Source organism: Lutjanus erythropterus, chromosome 6 (genome assembly GCF_056507025.1).
Source record: "Lutjanus erythropterus isolate fLutEry1 chromosome 6, fLutEry1.hap2, whole genome shotgun sequence".
In the NCBI taxonomy this organism is placed as follows: domain Eukaryota; kingdom Metazoa; phylum Chordata; class Actinopteri; order Lutjaniformes; family Lutjanidae; genus Lutjanus; species Lutjanus erythropterus.
Genome location: NC_139322.1, coordinates 36,960,763 through 36,973,734, shown reverse-complemented (window position 1 = coordinate 36,973,734; position 12,972 = coordinate 36,960,763). Strand labels below are relative to the sequence as shown.

The 12,972-nt window shown below is 39.8% G+C and overlaps 1 protein-coding gene across 1 annotated transcript in view; it reads left to right on the top strand.

Annotated features, from left to right (window-relative positions):
* klhdc8b (kelch domain containing 8B) overlaps positions 1 to 12,972 on the top strand; it is a 252,440-nt gene that overhangs the window by 164,664 nt on the left and 74,804 nt on the right. The window contains exon 3 of the mRNA XM_084720067.1: positions 1,864 to 2,088. Coding sequence (XP_084576193.1) covers positions 1,864 to 2,088 — 225 coding nt within the window. The remainder of the gene's footprint in view (positions 1 to 1,863; positions 2,089 to 12,972) is intronic.

The following is a 12,972-nucleotide window of genomic DNA, read 5'->3' as shown; positions in this document are numbered from 1 at the left end:
ATAAATGCCAAGGAAACTTTGTGACAGGAGCGGGGGATTAAAATGCATTGAAAGAAAGAGGAAATGGAAAATGAAGACAAACGGTGCCATGGAAAATTTGCATTTGTGAGTCCTTGGTTTTATTCATGTACATGCTAATATTCTTGGAAACGTATTCCATGCAGATGCCACATCTTTGTGAGAATCCAAGTGATTTGTTGCTGAAAATCTTGGATGACTTTGTTTTAAACACGGCTGCGTGTAACAACTTAATCAAGTCATCCAGGAGGTTGCTACAGTGTCACTTTCCAGGTTGGTTTAGGGCCTTTTTTTCCACCTTTTTCAGTTGTTCCAAATGAGGAGAAATGCGACCTGCCTCTTTTTTGTGCGGCTGCTCTGAGCGTTTCTAGTTGAAAATCTGAACTTTTCAGAAAGGTGCTGATGTCATCACTGGACCTTTACAGGCACTCAATTATATTATTATTGTATCACATGGGGACTCATCACCCTGGTAACCAAGAAAATGGCAGAGTTTAACTTTCTGTGTGCGCCAGAGAGCCAAGACTCAACTCATGTCTGTGCCGCAGCCAGAGGGGAAGATGTTTTATAAGTGTCTGTGTGTTCATCTCTCAGTATTTTTGTAGCCTCTAGATGCCTGTGTGAGAATCTCTGTGGTTTGAAGTTTAGTTTCTCTCCTGTGTCGCTGTTTGGTATCTGCTTTATTTTACTTTTATGTACACTTTCAGCTGATGGTAGTCTTGTAAGTTTCTGCAGATTGAAAAACCAACACTTCCTGTTTATGCTGCTTTATAACAAAAGCTTTGAGATGGTAAAATATCACAGGACCTTTAGTGTGGAAATGTATAGGAAATGACACGTGGTTTTAAGCGGCATTTTAAAGCTTCTTGACTCAACACACCTTCAAACGGGTGGAACAGATGCAGCACTGCATCCCCACAGTGCTGTCTTGACGACCTGAGCCAAACAGAGGCAGCACATCTTCTGGTTTGTGCTCACAGTGAAATAAATGTCAAACAAATGGATACAAACAGATGATAAAAAAACAAAAAGGAGCGATGCTAGACATGGAATCAAAATCTGTTGAGCCTCACACATGAGCAGCCTCTCCATCTTACAAAGACCTGTTCTACAACATCCCAGATCAAGTTTTTACACTTGATGGGCGGAAATGACAGGACGCAACATGAAAGACTCCAATAGGACAAGGGGAGGAGGACTCTGTGTTTACACTGATGATGCTCCGTGCATAAACTCAGTCAAAGTTGATGCACAGCTTGAGATCTGTGTCCAACAGGTTTGGGTCTGCTCCGGTCTCATTTCTCACATATTTCACGGGGTGGCATCACGTTTAAGATTTTTCTCCCCAATTTAGTCATTGCCACTTCCATTTCCCTCTCATGTATTGTTCCTTGCACTCTCAGCTCCTACTGTTTGGTGTATAGAGGGAAGCTTGTTCAGAAAAATGTCAGGCTGTAATCGGGTTTGGGCTGAAATATGATTTTAAGAGTTGGATTTAGGTCGGTTTCGGACAGAATTTTGTTGGGCTTGGGCCTTGTCGGGCTCAACTTTTCAGGCCCGATTAATGTTTGATTTAAGTGTGAATTTTTTTGTTATTTCTCAATTTTATTAAGTCCTTGGAGGCTTTGAGTGCTTTTATTCTGTTCGTCCTTGTCTGTGTTGTTTTTAAAATATGTGAATTTGAATGCCCTGTCTCCTACAAAATAAAGTAACCTGAATCTGTATGTATGAAGGAACTACAACTCTCATTTTGTTGTACGTTCCTGTGTTGCGTAATGATAATAATCATCCTGGTTGATAAATGTGTTTTGAGCCTGAATTTGAACGCTCTCTTGCCTCCTCCAGGTGGTCGTCAGGGAAAGATGCCAGTGACAGCCCTGGAGGCTTTTGACCTGGAGATGAAGAGCTGGACACGTTACCCCTGCATCCCGAGCCGGAGGGCCTTTTCCTGCTGTGCTACAAACGAGCGAAGCCTCTTCAGCCTGGGGGGCCTCCAGCAGCCGGGGCCGCATAACTTCTACTCCAGACCTCACTTTGTCAGCACCATGGAGGAGTATGATCTGGATCAAGGTAAGTGGTGGACTGACTATGCAATAAGTGGCATTATTACGCTATTAATTTGAAGGCAGGACTCAAGGGCGGCCTACCCATCTGGAGAACCAGGAGCTTTCCTGGTGGGCTGATGCATTAAAAGCCAAAACACTCACACACACATAGTGCTGAGTATTAGTGACTGGCCCAGTGTGATGGTTTAGGACTGACTGTCATATCCTTTACATCTATCAGCCAATCACATCTTGTTACCTGCCTCCTGTGGCTCCACCTGTTCCTTTACCATTTGCATTGAAACAACATCATGTCAACACTAACAGAGCTCATCTTGACTATTGCTGACTCACTCACTGAAGTTAAAATCCCCAGAAACAGAAGCATCTAAATGCTTAATGACAAGGTAATGCATTTAGTGCTGCTGGTGGCAGCAGGAGGACAAATAGAGTACATTTAGGAGCCTGTTAAGACCAGTGAAGGGTTTGTAGCTGAAGTCAATTTGCTGACGGCAACAGAAGTGGGACAAAGTCTTTCTACTCAAGTTCCAAGTCAAGTCCCAAGTCAAAACAGGCAAGTCCAGAGTCACATCTTAAGTTGAGACTGACCTAAACTTTGAGTTTCAAATATTAAACAAGTCATAATGTGCTCTTCACAGAGACTCTTGTTACTGTTCTTTGTGCAGCTTCAAATGTCAAACAAAGTTGGAAGTTGTTAGTTACCTTGTGAGGCAGATCAAGCGAGAATCCATCTCGCCAGGCTTCAAGTTATCTGTTTGTGTCCACACCAAAAGTGGAGCAGGCCATTCAGTGTCCCAGGAGGGACAACTGGCAGCTGCAGGTGTGGTTTTGTGTGTGATGATAGCAAGAAGCGTTCATGGATGGCGGCTCCTGAAGAGGTGAGTGTAGGTACTGTGATAGCATCAGAGCAAAGAATGACACTGAAGGCTTTTCTCTGTGTTTGCCTTGTTATTTTCCTGACCGGCTTCAGTGAAAGTTTGACGTGATTGGTTGAAGTTAGCCCACCTTAGGTGTGATCAACAGGTGGTTCATCCAATCACCTGCCTAGTATTTTGTTGTTGTTGTTGTTGTTATGAAAGTGCCTGCCCTTTTCCAAACAGTTTCTGGGGATGACTTCCCAGATGGTGCTGCGTAACAAACCATCTGGTGTATCAGGTTAAGTTGTTAAGTCTCGATCTGTAATTTTGACCCACACATTTTGCGGACTGCAATTCCTTTTTTGTTGACCACTGCATAGTTTTTGTACACGAACGAAAATATCTTTGGTTGTTTTTTTTCCAGCCGGAGCTCAGCAATGTAACGTTACCACTCTGTGGTTCTTGCCTGCAACTTGATTGGTTAAAAATGGATCTGGGAAAGTACATGTCAACTTGCTGGAAAAGAACTGCATGTTAGTTAATTTAAGAAATTAATTGATTCATGGCACACTTTTTAAATAACATACTTTTGAATGTTTGGGCTTGGAGAAGGTATGAAGCATTCATGGATTAAAACAAACAAAAATCTTCCAGATGATTTTTTTTTCCTGGCCAAGGCATATTCTCCATCAACAATTTGTAAAACAGGTTCCAGAGGATGCCTGCCACATCAGCACCTTCTAAACAAATAGCACGATATGAAACATTATGACATTTCAGCACCACTTTAATTTCTACACTTTAAATCCTCAAGACCAACAAAGGTTCTATTGCTGGTTTGCTTTTATGTAATTTCAAAGTAGTTTTCAACAAAATAAAAAGAGGTTTTCATAATGTCTGAATAAAATATCTTATTTTGCAAATGGGTGAAACCTGTATTAAATGAAATATGATAACACATTGGGCTATTTTGTCCCTAATTGGCTATAAGTTCGTTGTCCATATTTAAATTAAATAATATTCAATCAAATTCTAGTAATTATAACCCCCAAAACCCTTCATGGTATTTAGACTACCCACATTTTTCTAACACTCTCCTGTAAAGACGTTTTCATCCAGAGAGACATTAAATCAGCATTATTACTCCCTTATTCAAATGTGTTGTTAACATAGATCACACTGACATTTACTGTAGACATAAAGACTAATAGCTTATGTGTGTGTGGATGAGAGAGGATGGTGGGGATCGCGAGAAAGTTACAGAGCGACAGAGACACAGAGTGTCCCTGTAACCATAGTAACTGCCATGCTTTCAACCTGAGCAGAAACTCTGCATCGCGGAGCCTCGTGCTTTTAATTTTGTCATATATTAACCATGGATGTGTTTATTTAGATGACTTCATCTGCGGATCGGCATCTGGCATATTTTTTTTTCCACGTGAATCTCACTTATCCGACAGTCACATCGACATTATACCAGCAACATGGCATCTATATCTGCAGAATGTCACAGACGTGAAAGGTGAAGGGCAGCCCTAAAGAGCTCCTGGGCAGAGACACACCTACTCTCATCTTATGAGCAGCAAATACCGGTGATCAATCAGTAGATATGACAAAACATGATATAAAATCATTGATGATGACACACTATGAATGTTCAAGTGTCCTTTGGTCAGTTGTTTACTGCTAACATGACATTGTTTGAGGTGCCTATGTCATGACACCTGGATATGAACCAAGGCAATAATGTCTTTGTTATGACAACTTCACCTTAACCCAGACAGAAATGTCCTTGTGTTGTCAACTTGACATTAACCAAGACAGCATAGCCTGTCAGTGTCTCTGTCATGACAACTTGACATTATTGGATTAAAAGAAACTGTTTAGCTTTATGTGTTAAAAGAACATTAAATTGTCATATGTGATTGGTTTTGACTCTGGCTGTTATGGCACTGTTATTAGCACGTCATGAATCTATTCCACGACTTCAAATAAAGTGATACCTTTTCGGACTTGTCATAAAGACAAAGATAAAGAAGTTTTATTCCACTGTTAAATGCTTTTATCATAAGTTAGTCAAAGATACATAAAGATCATCATTCATCTTCATGGTAGGTGTCGTGACACGGTTATGACTGTGTAATGACAGTCTTATGCACACCCCTTCAAATAAATTGTTATCCATTTTTATGGCATAACACTTTGTGGTCAAAACACTGGACAAAAAAGTGTGTGACCCAATTTTTCATTTTAGGAAATTAATGTTTATTGAGTATCAAATTCCTTCTTAGTTTCATGCACTTGGATACACAAGAAGAGAGGATCTGCCTTGCATGCAGCCCAGAAGAATTGTTGGTTGTGTTTGTCACAATGTGCTCCATGCCGCCCCGGAGCACTTTGAACAGAGCGAGGACATGATCTGTTCTGGGCTCATAATCCAACCCAAAGATGGGAAGATTATGCATCAGTTGAGTCAGATCATATCAAAGCCGATGGTAATGCAGATAGAGAAAGTCCTTCCCTGCAATAGAATTCTTACCAGTGAAAGATACGAACAAATGCACCCGCAGGGCTTTTTGCTGATGAGTTATGGCTCACTTGAAACGGTGCTGCATAAAACATAACGAAACAAATGCGTGTGTGCAGTGTGGGTAATAACTTCTCTGCTGATTTAGATGATTTAGATTGCTGGTTCACTGGTGCCCTCAGTTGCTGTAAATCTGTGATTGATTTTAACTCTATCTCATGCTCACACCTTTTACTTTAAGGCTGCACTTTGCGGCACTTTGAAGGATCTGAAGTGGAAGCAAAATGAATCTTTACCATATAGAACGAGATGATTTGAGCTGTGATAAGCTTTAATTAGCCCACGTCATTATTTTGTACTTTTGTGCTAGCATCGCAACATCTGCTCCAAATCCCATTTTAAGCACCATGAAAACAGAACAGTCTGTGCATCCATCACATATTAATGTAATTATGTCTGATATTAACAAGAAAGAGACATCTGATATCCCAGATGGATCCCAGCAGCTCTGTGAAATAATCTTGTTAAGCAAGATGGAGGAGAATCGTGTCTCTCTTGGTGCTATGGATTGTAACTACAATTTATGGGATTGTCACGGTTTAACTTTTATGTAACTCAGCAAGTGAGCTGTTGTGTCTAGTGGTGTGTGGCAGTGTGAAGAGCTGTTGACACAAAGCAGTGATACTGTCATATAAAAAGTTTTTCTGTTGTATATTTAGCAGTGAGATTATGATATCAGTGTAATGTTACAGCATGTTTAGCTGAGTCCATCAAAAAAAAATAAATAATAAAATAAGGACGAGTTTACATTTCGTGATTGTGAGGCCATACCCTAAAACAACATATGCATTGCTTTGCATTTCTTTTTTATTTTTATTGTCACCGTGACAATGAAGGTTCCTTAACCTTCATGCTTGCATAGGCAGTTTATTTTTGGCGTCACTGGACAAAAGTCCCATAATAAACTTTAAGCACATTGTAATTCAAATGGTCTGAGAGAAAACTAGACTTCTACTCCTTGTCCTGGCTGTGTTTTCAGGCTTTGGAAAATCTAGCCTGTAACAGTAGACTTTGGCCAATCACAGGTCGGTAACATAGTTGATTCTTGTCTCGTTCCCAGAACATCAGTATTTGATGAACTGAGAATGAGACTCAACTATCAACTATCTTTCTCCAGAATTGCTTGCTGCAACTTGAACAAAATAGTAATGTAAACTTTTTGTAAAAAAGTACTCCACAGATAGCATTTACCATTACCCTTACCGTTTATTTTACAAAATTTCACCTGATACAGCCAAAGATGTCCACTTTCACCTTCATTATTTGTACTCTTTATCCCACCATTAGTAAAAGCAATATGCCAAACCAGTATCTCATATCACAGGCATCCACACCAATAAAATAACATTTAAAATCATCCTATATGCAGATGATGTGCTCCTATTTGTACCAGTACATGGAGATAACTCTCATGCAGTTTCACACATCCCCAACTTACTACCCACTGCTGGCAACATATTTTGATATACAATTGTCTGCCAGTCTTTCAGGATTGTTCCACCTTAACTTCACTCAATTACTGATTTTCCATAACAAGATGCCTTGCCACAATAAAGATGATGGTACAAGCAAGACTCAGTTTACTTACTCACAATGATCCCAACTCAGCCCACAGCAAAACACCGGACACACTAATAAGAAAATGTCATTGGAAAAAACAAAAAATCCACAATAAATTAGCACACTGTAATAATGAAAATATCAAGGAGGCCTAGAAGCACCAGATCTCCAACACTACTACTTAGCAAGTCAATTGCAAAACCTTATTAAATGGATTTATGCCTCCCATCACCACCATCCATGGCTTGATACGGAACAAACCAAATGCCAAGACATAGCAATAACAGACCTAAAGATTCCCCAGTTACACAATCAAACACCACAACTGCTTCAAAAACACTGCAGCTGCCACAACTCCAATTTGGTGGAAAGTCTGAAGAAGAAGCCACCCCCTAACACTAAGACTTTGAACTTTTCAACCAAGATGACCACACCAAATGTGGCAGCAATTTTTTTGTGCTGATGACAGAACAGCACTGGTCGTTCTGTCCTGCACTAAAAGCTAACAACAACTGCAACAACTACAGGCCAGTATCACAAGAGCAGAAAATGATTCTGCCCTGCACACTGATGGACAGTGTAGCCTGGCTGATTAGCAAATCTGAATAAGTCTGGAACATCTTGTTCATTTTCAATTACCAAGGGATGTTATGAACAGGCGCTGACCACAATGCCTCTGGAAGCAATCGGATGTACCTACAACCAATCAAAGCAATAAAATGTTTGACTTAGTGGTGCTTGGTCTGTTTCTAAGTGGGGCACAACCAAAATACAAAAACACCAAAATATATTTCTGACAACATTTTAGACAAAAAATAGGCAATGTAGAAGCAAAATTTCGATCCACAGTTGATCAGCACCTCCTAGTTTGATCTTTCATCTGATTTTTAGGAGTCTGAAGTGTTGTGCTGGATGGACCAGACGGACTTCTGGACCAGTCATCATATAGAACATACCCCATAGTAAATAAACAGTTGTGATTGGCCCAACCAGCTCCAAAGCTGGTAGAATTCGGTTTGAATGAAAGGGTGGCCTGATGTATCTGCCAGAGCAAATGTTAATATGAGCACAGCAGATTCGTCTGGTTCTAAGGCTAGGAAACAACTGCTTTGGTTAAAAATGCAATCAACGAATGGCACACAGGAAGACAATCTTAGTAAGAAACTCAGGGATGGCTGCACTGCTGGAGTTCCTGAAGCGCCTTTTCCAAGCCTTCAATAACTCAATTTACAGGATATTGAGTATTAAAGGTGGTCACAAGGTGAGCGTGATGTGGATACAAAGAGGCTGCACTAAATCACTGTCATAACTAGACAAACCTATGCTGCAGCAGCTGTACACTCCACAGTAACGTTAACACTGCAGATACACTGCAGGTATGATGGTTTATCTGTTGAACATCTCCCATTGTGCATGATCTGCAATCCGAAATCCAGGAGCGCACCAGACACATTGTAATATCGAAATATGATTCGTCCCACAATAATAATTAATACCTGTTGGGAGTGTGGAATGTTCCTCTCATGTCTTGGCTTTTATGGGCACTCGTACCGGCATTTTAAATCATTTTCTGTACCATTAATTTTTATTGGCAGAATGTTATTAAGAGCCTTCAGTGGTTAAAATCTTGGGAACAATGATTTTACACCCTTGTGTTTATCATAAGAACAGAGAGTACGAGTTTATACATAAAAACAGAACTGATCACATAAATTTAGATCAGGTTTGCACACTTTAACTTGAGTGTGAAGTATGCATGATGGATGAATAGAAATGGAAATTTCCACTTGCTGAACAAGGGCTGTCTACTTTAACATACATTTTTCATCTGATGTAGCCTGAATATTTTTCAGTTCTCCAGAGTCTAAATGCTGTTAAATTCAGTAAGGCAACGTCTCAAAATATCCTCCCTGAAACTATGATGATTCATTATATATGTCATAGATTCAGTTTAGATAGATGGCCGTTGCTCAGAGCTCTGTGCAGTCAGTCGTGATTTGATTCAGCTTGACTGACATTTAAGAGCTGCAGAGACAAAATAAAACTGAACAGACTAAACAACTCTGGCTAAGATTCACAGTGTTTTGGACTCTGAGCAGAGAGTAATCCATTTCATGAGTGATCAGCTGTCTAAGCTTCCTTACCGTGGCTGTACTTAACAACTGTTTTTAGCACTTTATTTGCTGACTTAAAGAGACAGTAAACCCTAAAGTCAAAACTACATATTTTTCCTCTTACCTGTAGTGCTATTTATCCATCTAGATTGTTTTGGTGTGAGGTGCCAAGTAGAGATGTCTGTCTTCTCTCAAATATAAATGGCACTCAAAGTGCCAAAAAAAAACAAAAAGAAAAAAAAAAAACCCAAAACCTTGAAAATCTGAAAAATTCAACACCAGTGTCTCGTTCCAGAAATCATCACCTGGTCACTATAATAATCCACAGATCTTGTTAGTGAACAGATGAATGTAGGAACTGTTTTCTCTCTAGCAGAAAGGAAGTAGTTCTGTGTGTCTAGGTCAGGCCGGGGCAAAATGTGGCCCGGGGGCTGGATGTGGCCCAAAACCACATCGGCCCAAAATTCGGCCCAAAATTTCAAATCTAGCAAAGACAGTCAATAGCTTTTTTTTCTGTATTATTTTGACCTTATTTTGAAAGGTCAGTGCTGTGTTCATTGGTAATGATAATGAACTGTATCTTTTAAATTAAACTATAACTTTATTCACTCAGTGCTGTACATCCACATTGTTTATGTTGTTTCTTCTACTTTTGCTTGCTATCATTACAACCTGTATGCAGTCTGCATGGTACACTGTAAAACATCAAGTTTTGGATATTGCCAACAAAATATTATCCCACAGTTAATCACAGGATGATTCAGAAAGGGTGACCAACAGTAGCAGTGCCCTATAAAAAACACTCCTGACCATTTCATAATTAGAGATTTGGCCATTATTAGGACTTTATATCATTTGTGTCTGGCCCACAGCACGTGACCCCACATGAAAAATAATTGCCCACCCCTGGTCTAGATGGATAAGTAGCACTAGAGGTAAAATATGGATTTTTGATCTGGGGGTGAACTGTCCCTTTAAACATTCTGGGCTCTGCTTTCATGACTCAAGGAGCATGGTGAGAAGTGCAGCGAAGTGAAGTCATGCCCGGTACGCCCAGGGCATGCCAAGCACGCTTCGGGTAATTCTGTAGCCAGAGGCACCCAGTGCACGTAGATAAGGTTTAGGATCAGAAAGAATACATTACCATACATTATAGTAAGTGTGGCAAAGGTTGTGACAATCATAGTTGATCACATCTGCTGCCATTCATCCACTTTAAGCACAGGGCTCTCCCAGTGGCAGTTTGAAAATCCCGTGGTGACTTTTTTTTCGCACAGGAAATGTCTTACACTCATTCTTGAGAACTATATTTTGGGGCTCTTTAGATTTTTACTTTTCCATTATGCTTGAAAAAAATATATTTTAACCTATGAGTGTTTTTTTTTATTTATTAAATGTAGACGTCAAGAGTATATTTTAAAGTTGCTCAGAGTCCTCTTAATGCTAATCACAGTGCACATTTTTAAATTGTACTTCTTATTTAGCTTTGATTTAGCAGGGCTACAGAGTTGACATGTTATAATTGAGACACATCTGACAACTAGATTATTCAAAGAATTTGCCAAAATCCAGGAAGTGAGACAAGAGCCTGTATGCCTGTTTAAATCTTCTTCTTTTTTTACAAATCTGACAAAGTTGATGGAAATCTGAGACAAAACTTTAAATGGCCAGTATTTTAATAAAATATATTTTACAACAAAGATGATTATAATAGCACATTTTTACACCTATATTATCAGTAGCTACTGTTATTTTTAGATTTGAAAGGCTTTTAACACATTTTTTAATTGCTTGAAGTTGTGAGTTCTGGATGTTTTCTGGCACTGAGCAAGTTTAAATATTTTCAAAAATTAAAGTTAACCAAAACATTTCATAAATTAAATATATATAAATCCTTAAAGAATAAATTTTCATCCAAAAATTGGAATTAGCGTTTGTTCCAATTCTCAAGAATGGGTTAATACCTTTATTCCTGGTGTGAATCCCTCATTAAACGTCATCCTGTTTTTGGCAGTAATGCCATAATTGGAATGAAATCATTTTCATTACAGGAGATAGACGTACTGTCTGCACGGCTGTGTGTGGACCTGCTCTGACCGGAGAGCAGCAGATGGCTCAAAACACAGGATTACAGAGTGATTGGCAACAGCACTTCATCTGCTACACTTCACCTTGAGGTGAAGACCCTCTGAACACAGTGCAACATGAAGCACAGTGCAGCGCTCTCCATTACCTCAAGGAGGTGACATGTTCTGTGCCGTTTGTCTCTCAGCAGGATTATGGAAATATTACTGGGCAGATTTTCATGAAACTTGGCGGAAGGAAGTCGCACGGGCCAAGTTAGAAGCCATTAACGTTTGACGCGGATCCAAGATAGATACATAAATTATTTTGCACTTTTGTTAACATTGTGAAATAGAGCATTTGGCCTTGGCAGAGGTCTGTGCTTTCCAACACACTTCTAGTTTTCCATGGGACGCAAATGAATCACCTTCTAAGGCATGGTGGGCCAGCAGGCGGAAGGTGGAAATAGACCCAGTAGCAGCAGTTCCAGGGTCCTGTTATTGTTCATTCTGGCTCATTAGCATTGCTCACTGGGACATTTGATGGAGCTTTGTTAATGAAATTTGTTTCACCTGTGTTTTTCCTGTTATTACAAGTCTAAATGTCTGCAAAAGGACTATGAGCAGTCATGCAAAAAATGGGATAAGTCGCAAGTTGAAAAACATCAAGAAAAAGTGGACAGGTCTTAAGTAAGGATGATGGACGGACGACTGAGTGAGCCATTGTATTCCTGCCCAAAGTGGGGCCGCTGTAGCTCAGGCATAAGAAGATACAATATAGATATAAAATTGGGTCAAGCAACTGAGTGTCTGCTCTTTGCTTGGGTGAGAGCAGGAGCTTCAGAGGATGTTCAGTCAGGGTTAGTGAACGGTGTCAACTGTCAGATTGCTCAGTAGATTAATGATGGCACAGCCTGATACCCACTGCAGAGCCTAATGACAGGTCAAAACATCAATTAACACCGAAGCTGGGCTTCCACTCTCCCAGCTGTGCGGAGGAGAAGATATCTTTTGTAGTTTCTCGGGTCCTTCTTTTGTATTACCTGTAATGTTACCAATGCAAACACAACAAAGTGCTCAGCCTGAAGTCAAGCAAATAGAACATGGCATTTACACAATGTTTGCAAAAGATAAGCTATGTGCTGTTGAGCATTTACACACCTGCAACGACAAGCAAGAGATATAAGCCATCTGGTTGACGTCGTTGATTTCTTTATTGGTCATTTGCTCCAAGTGCAGGAGCCCACGAAAGGAGGAGCCCACGAAATACAGGGATGTGTCCAGCCACCTGCTCAGATTTGTATTTCTAAGCTAAATAGTCCTAATCACAGCACGACAGAGTGACACCATACAAATATAAGATAGAGCTTCCATACTTTCTCTTCTTTAAGTCCTCATAAAGAAATCGTACCTCCATTGTATATGTGTCCTCAGGCTGTGAGATTCCTAAATTCATCCTCCACACTCCATCATGATTTATTTTTTTATGATTTAAATCGTTTATTAATTAGACTATATTAACCTTTAAAATATTAAACCTAAAATCAAGTAGACTACATACAAAAGAAAACAACACATTTAAAAATACTCATCAAACAGTTGGTTGAAACTAAGGTCCTGCCTCTCACTGGGCTGACAGCCAATCATACTTGAGGATGATGGCGTGATACGTGGGGTGGCCAGTTAGATTTAATTTCATATGTAGAA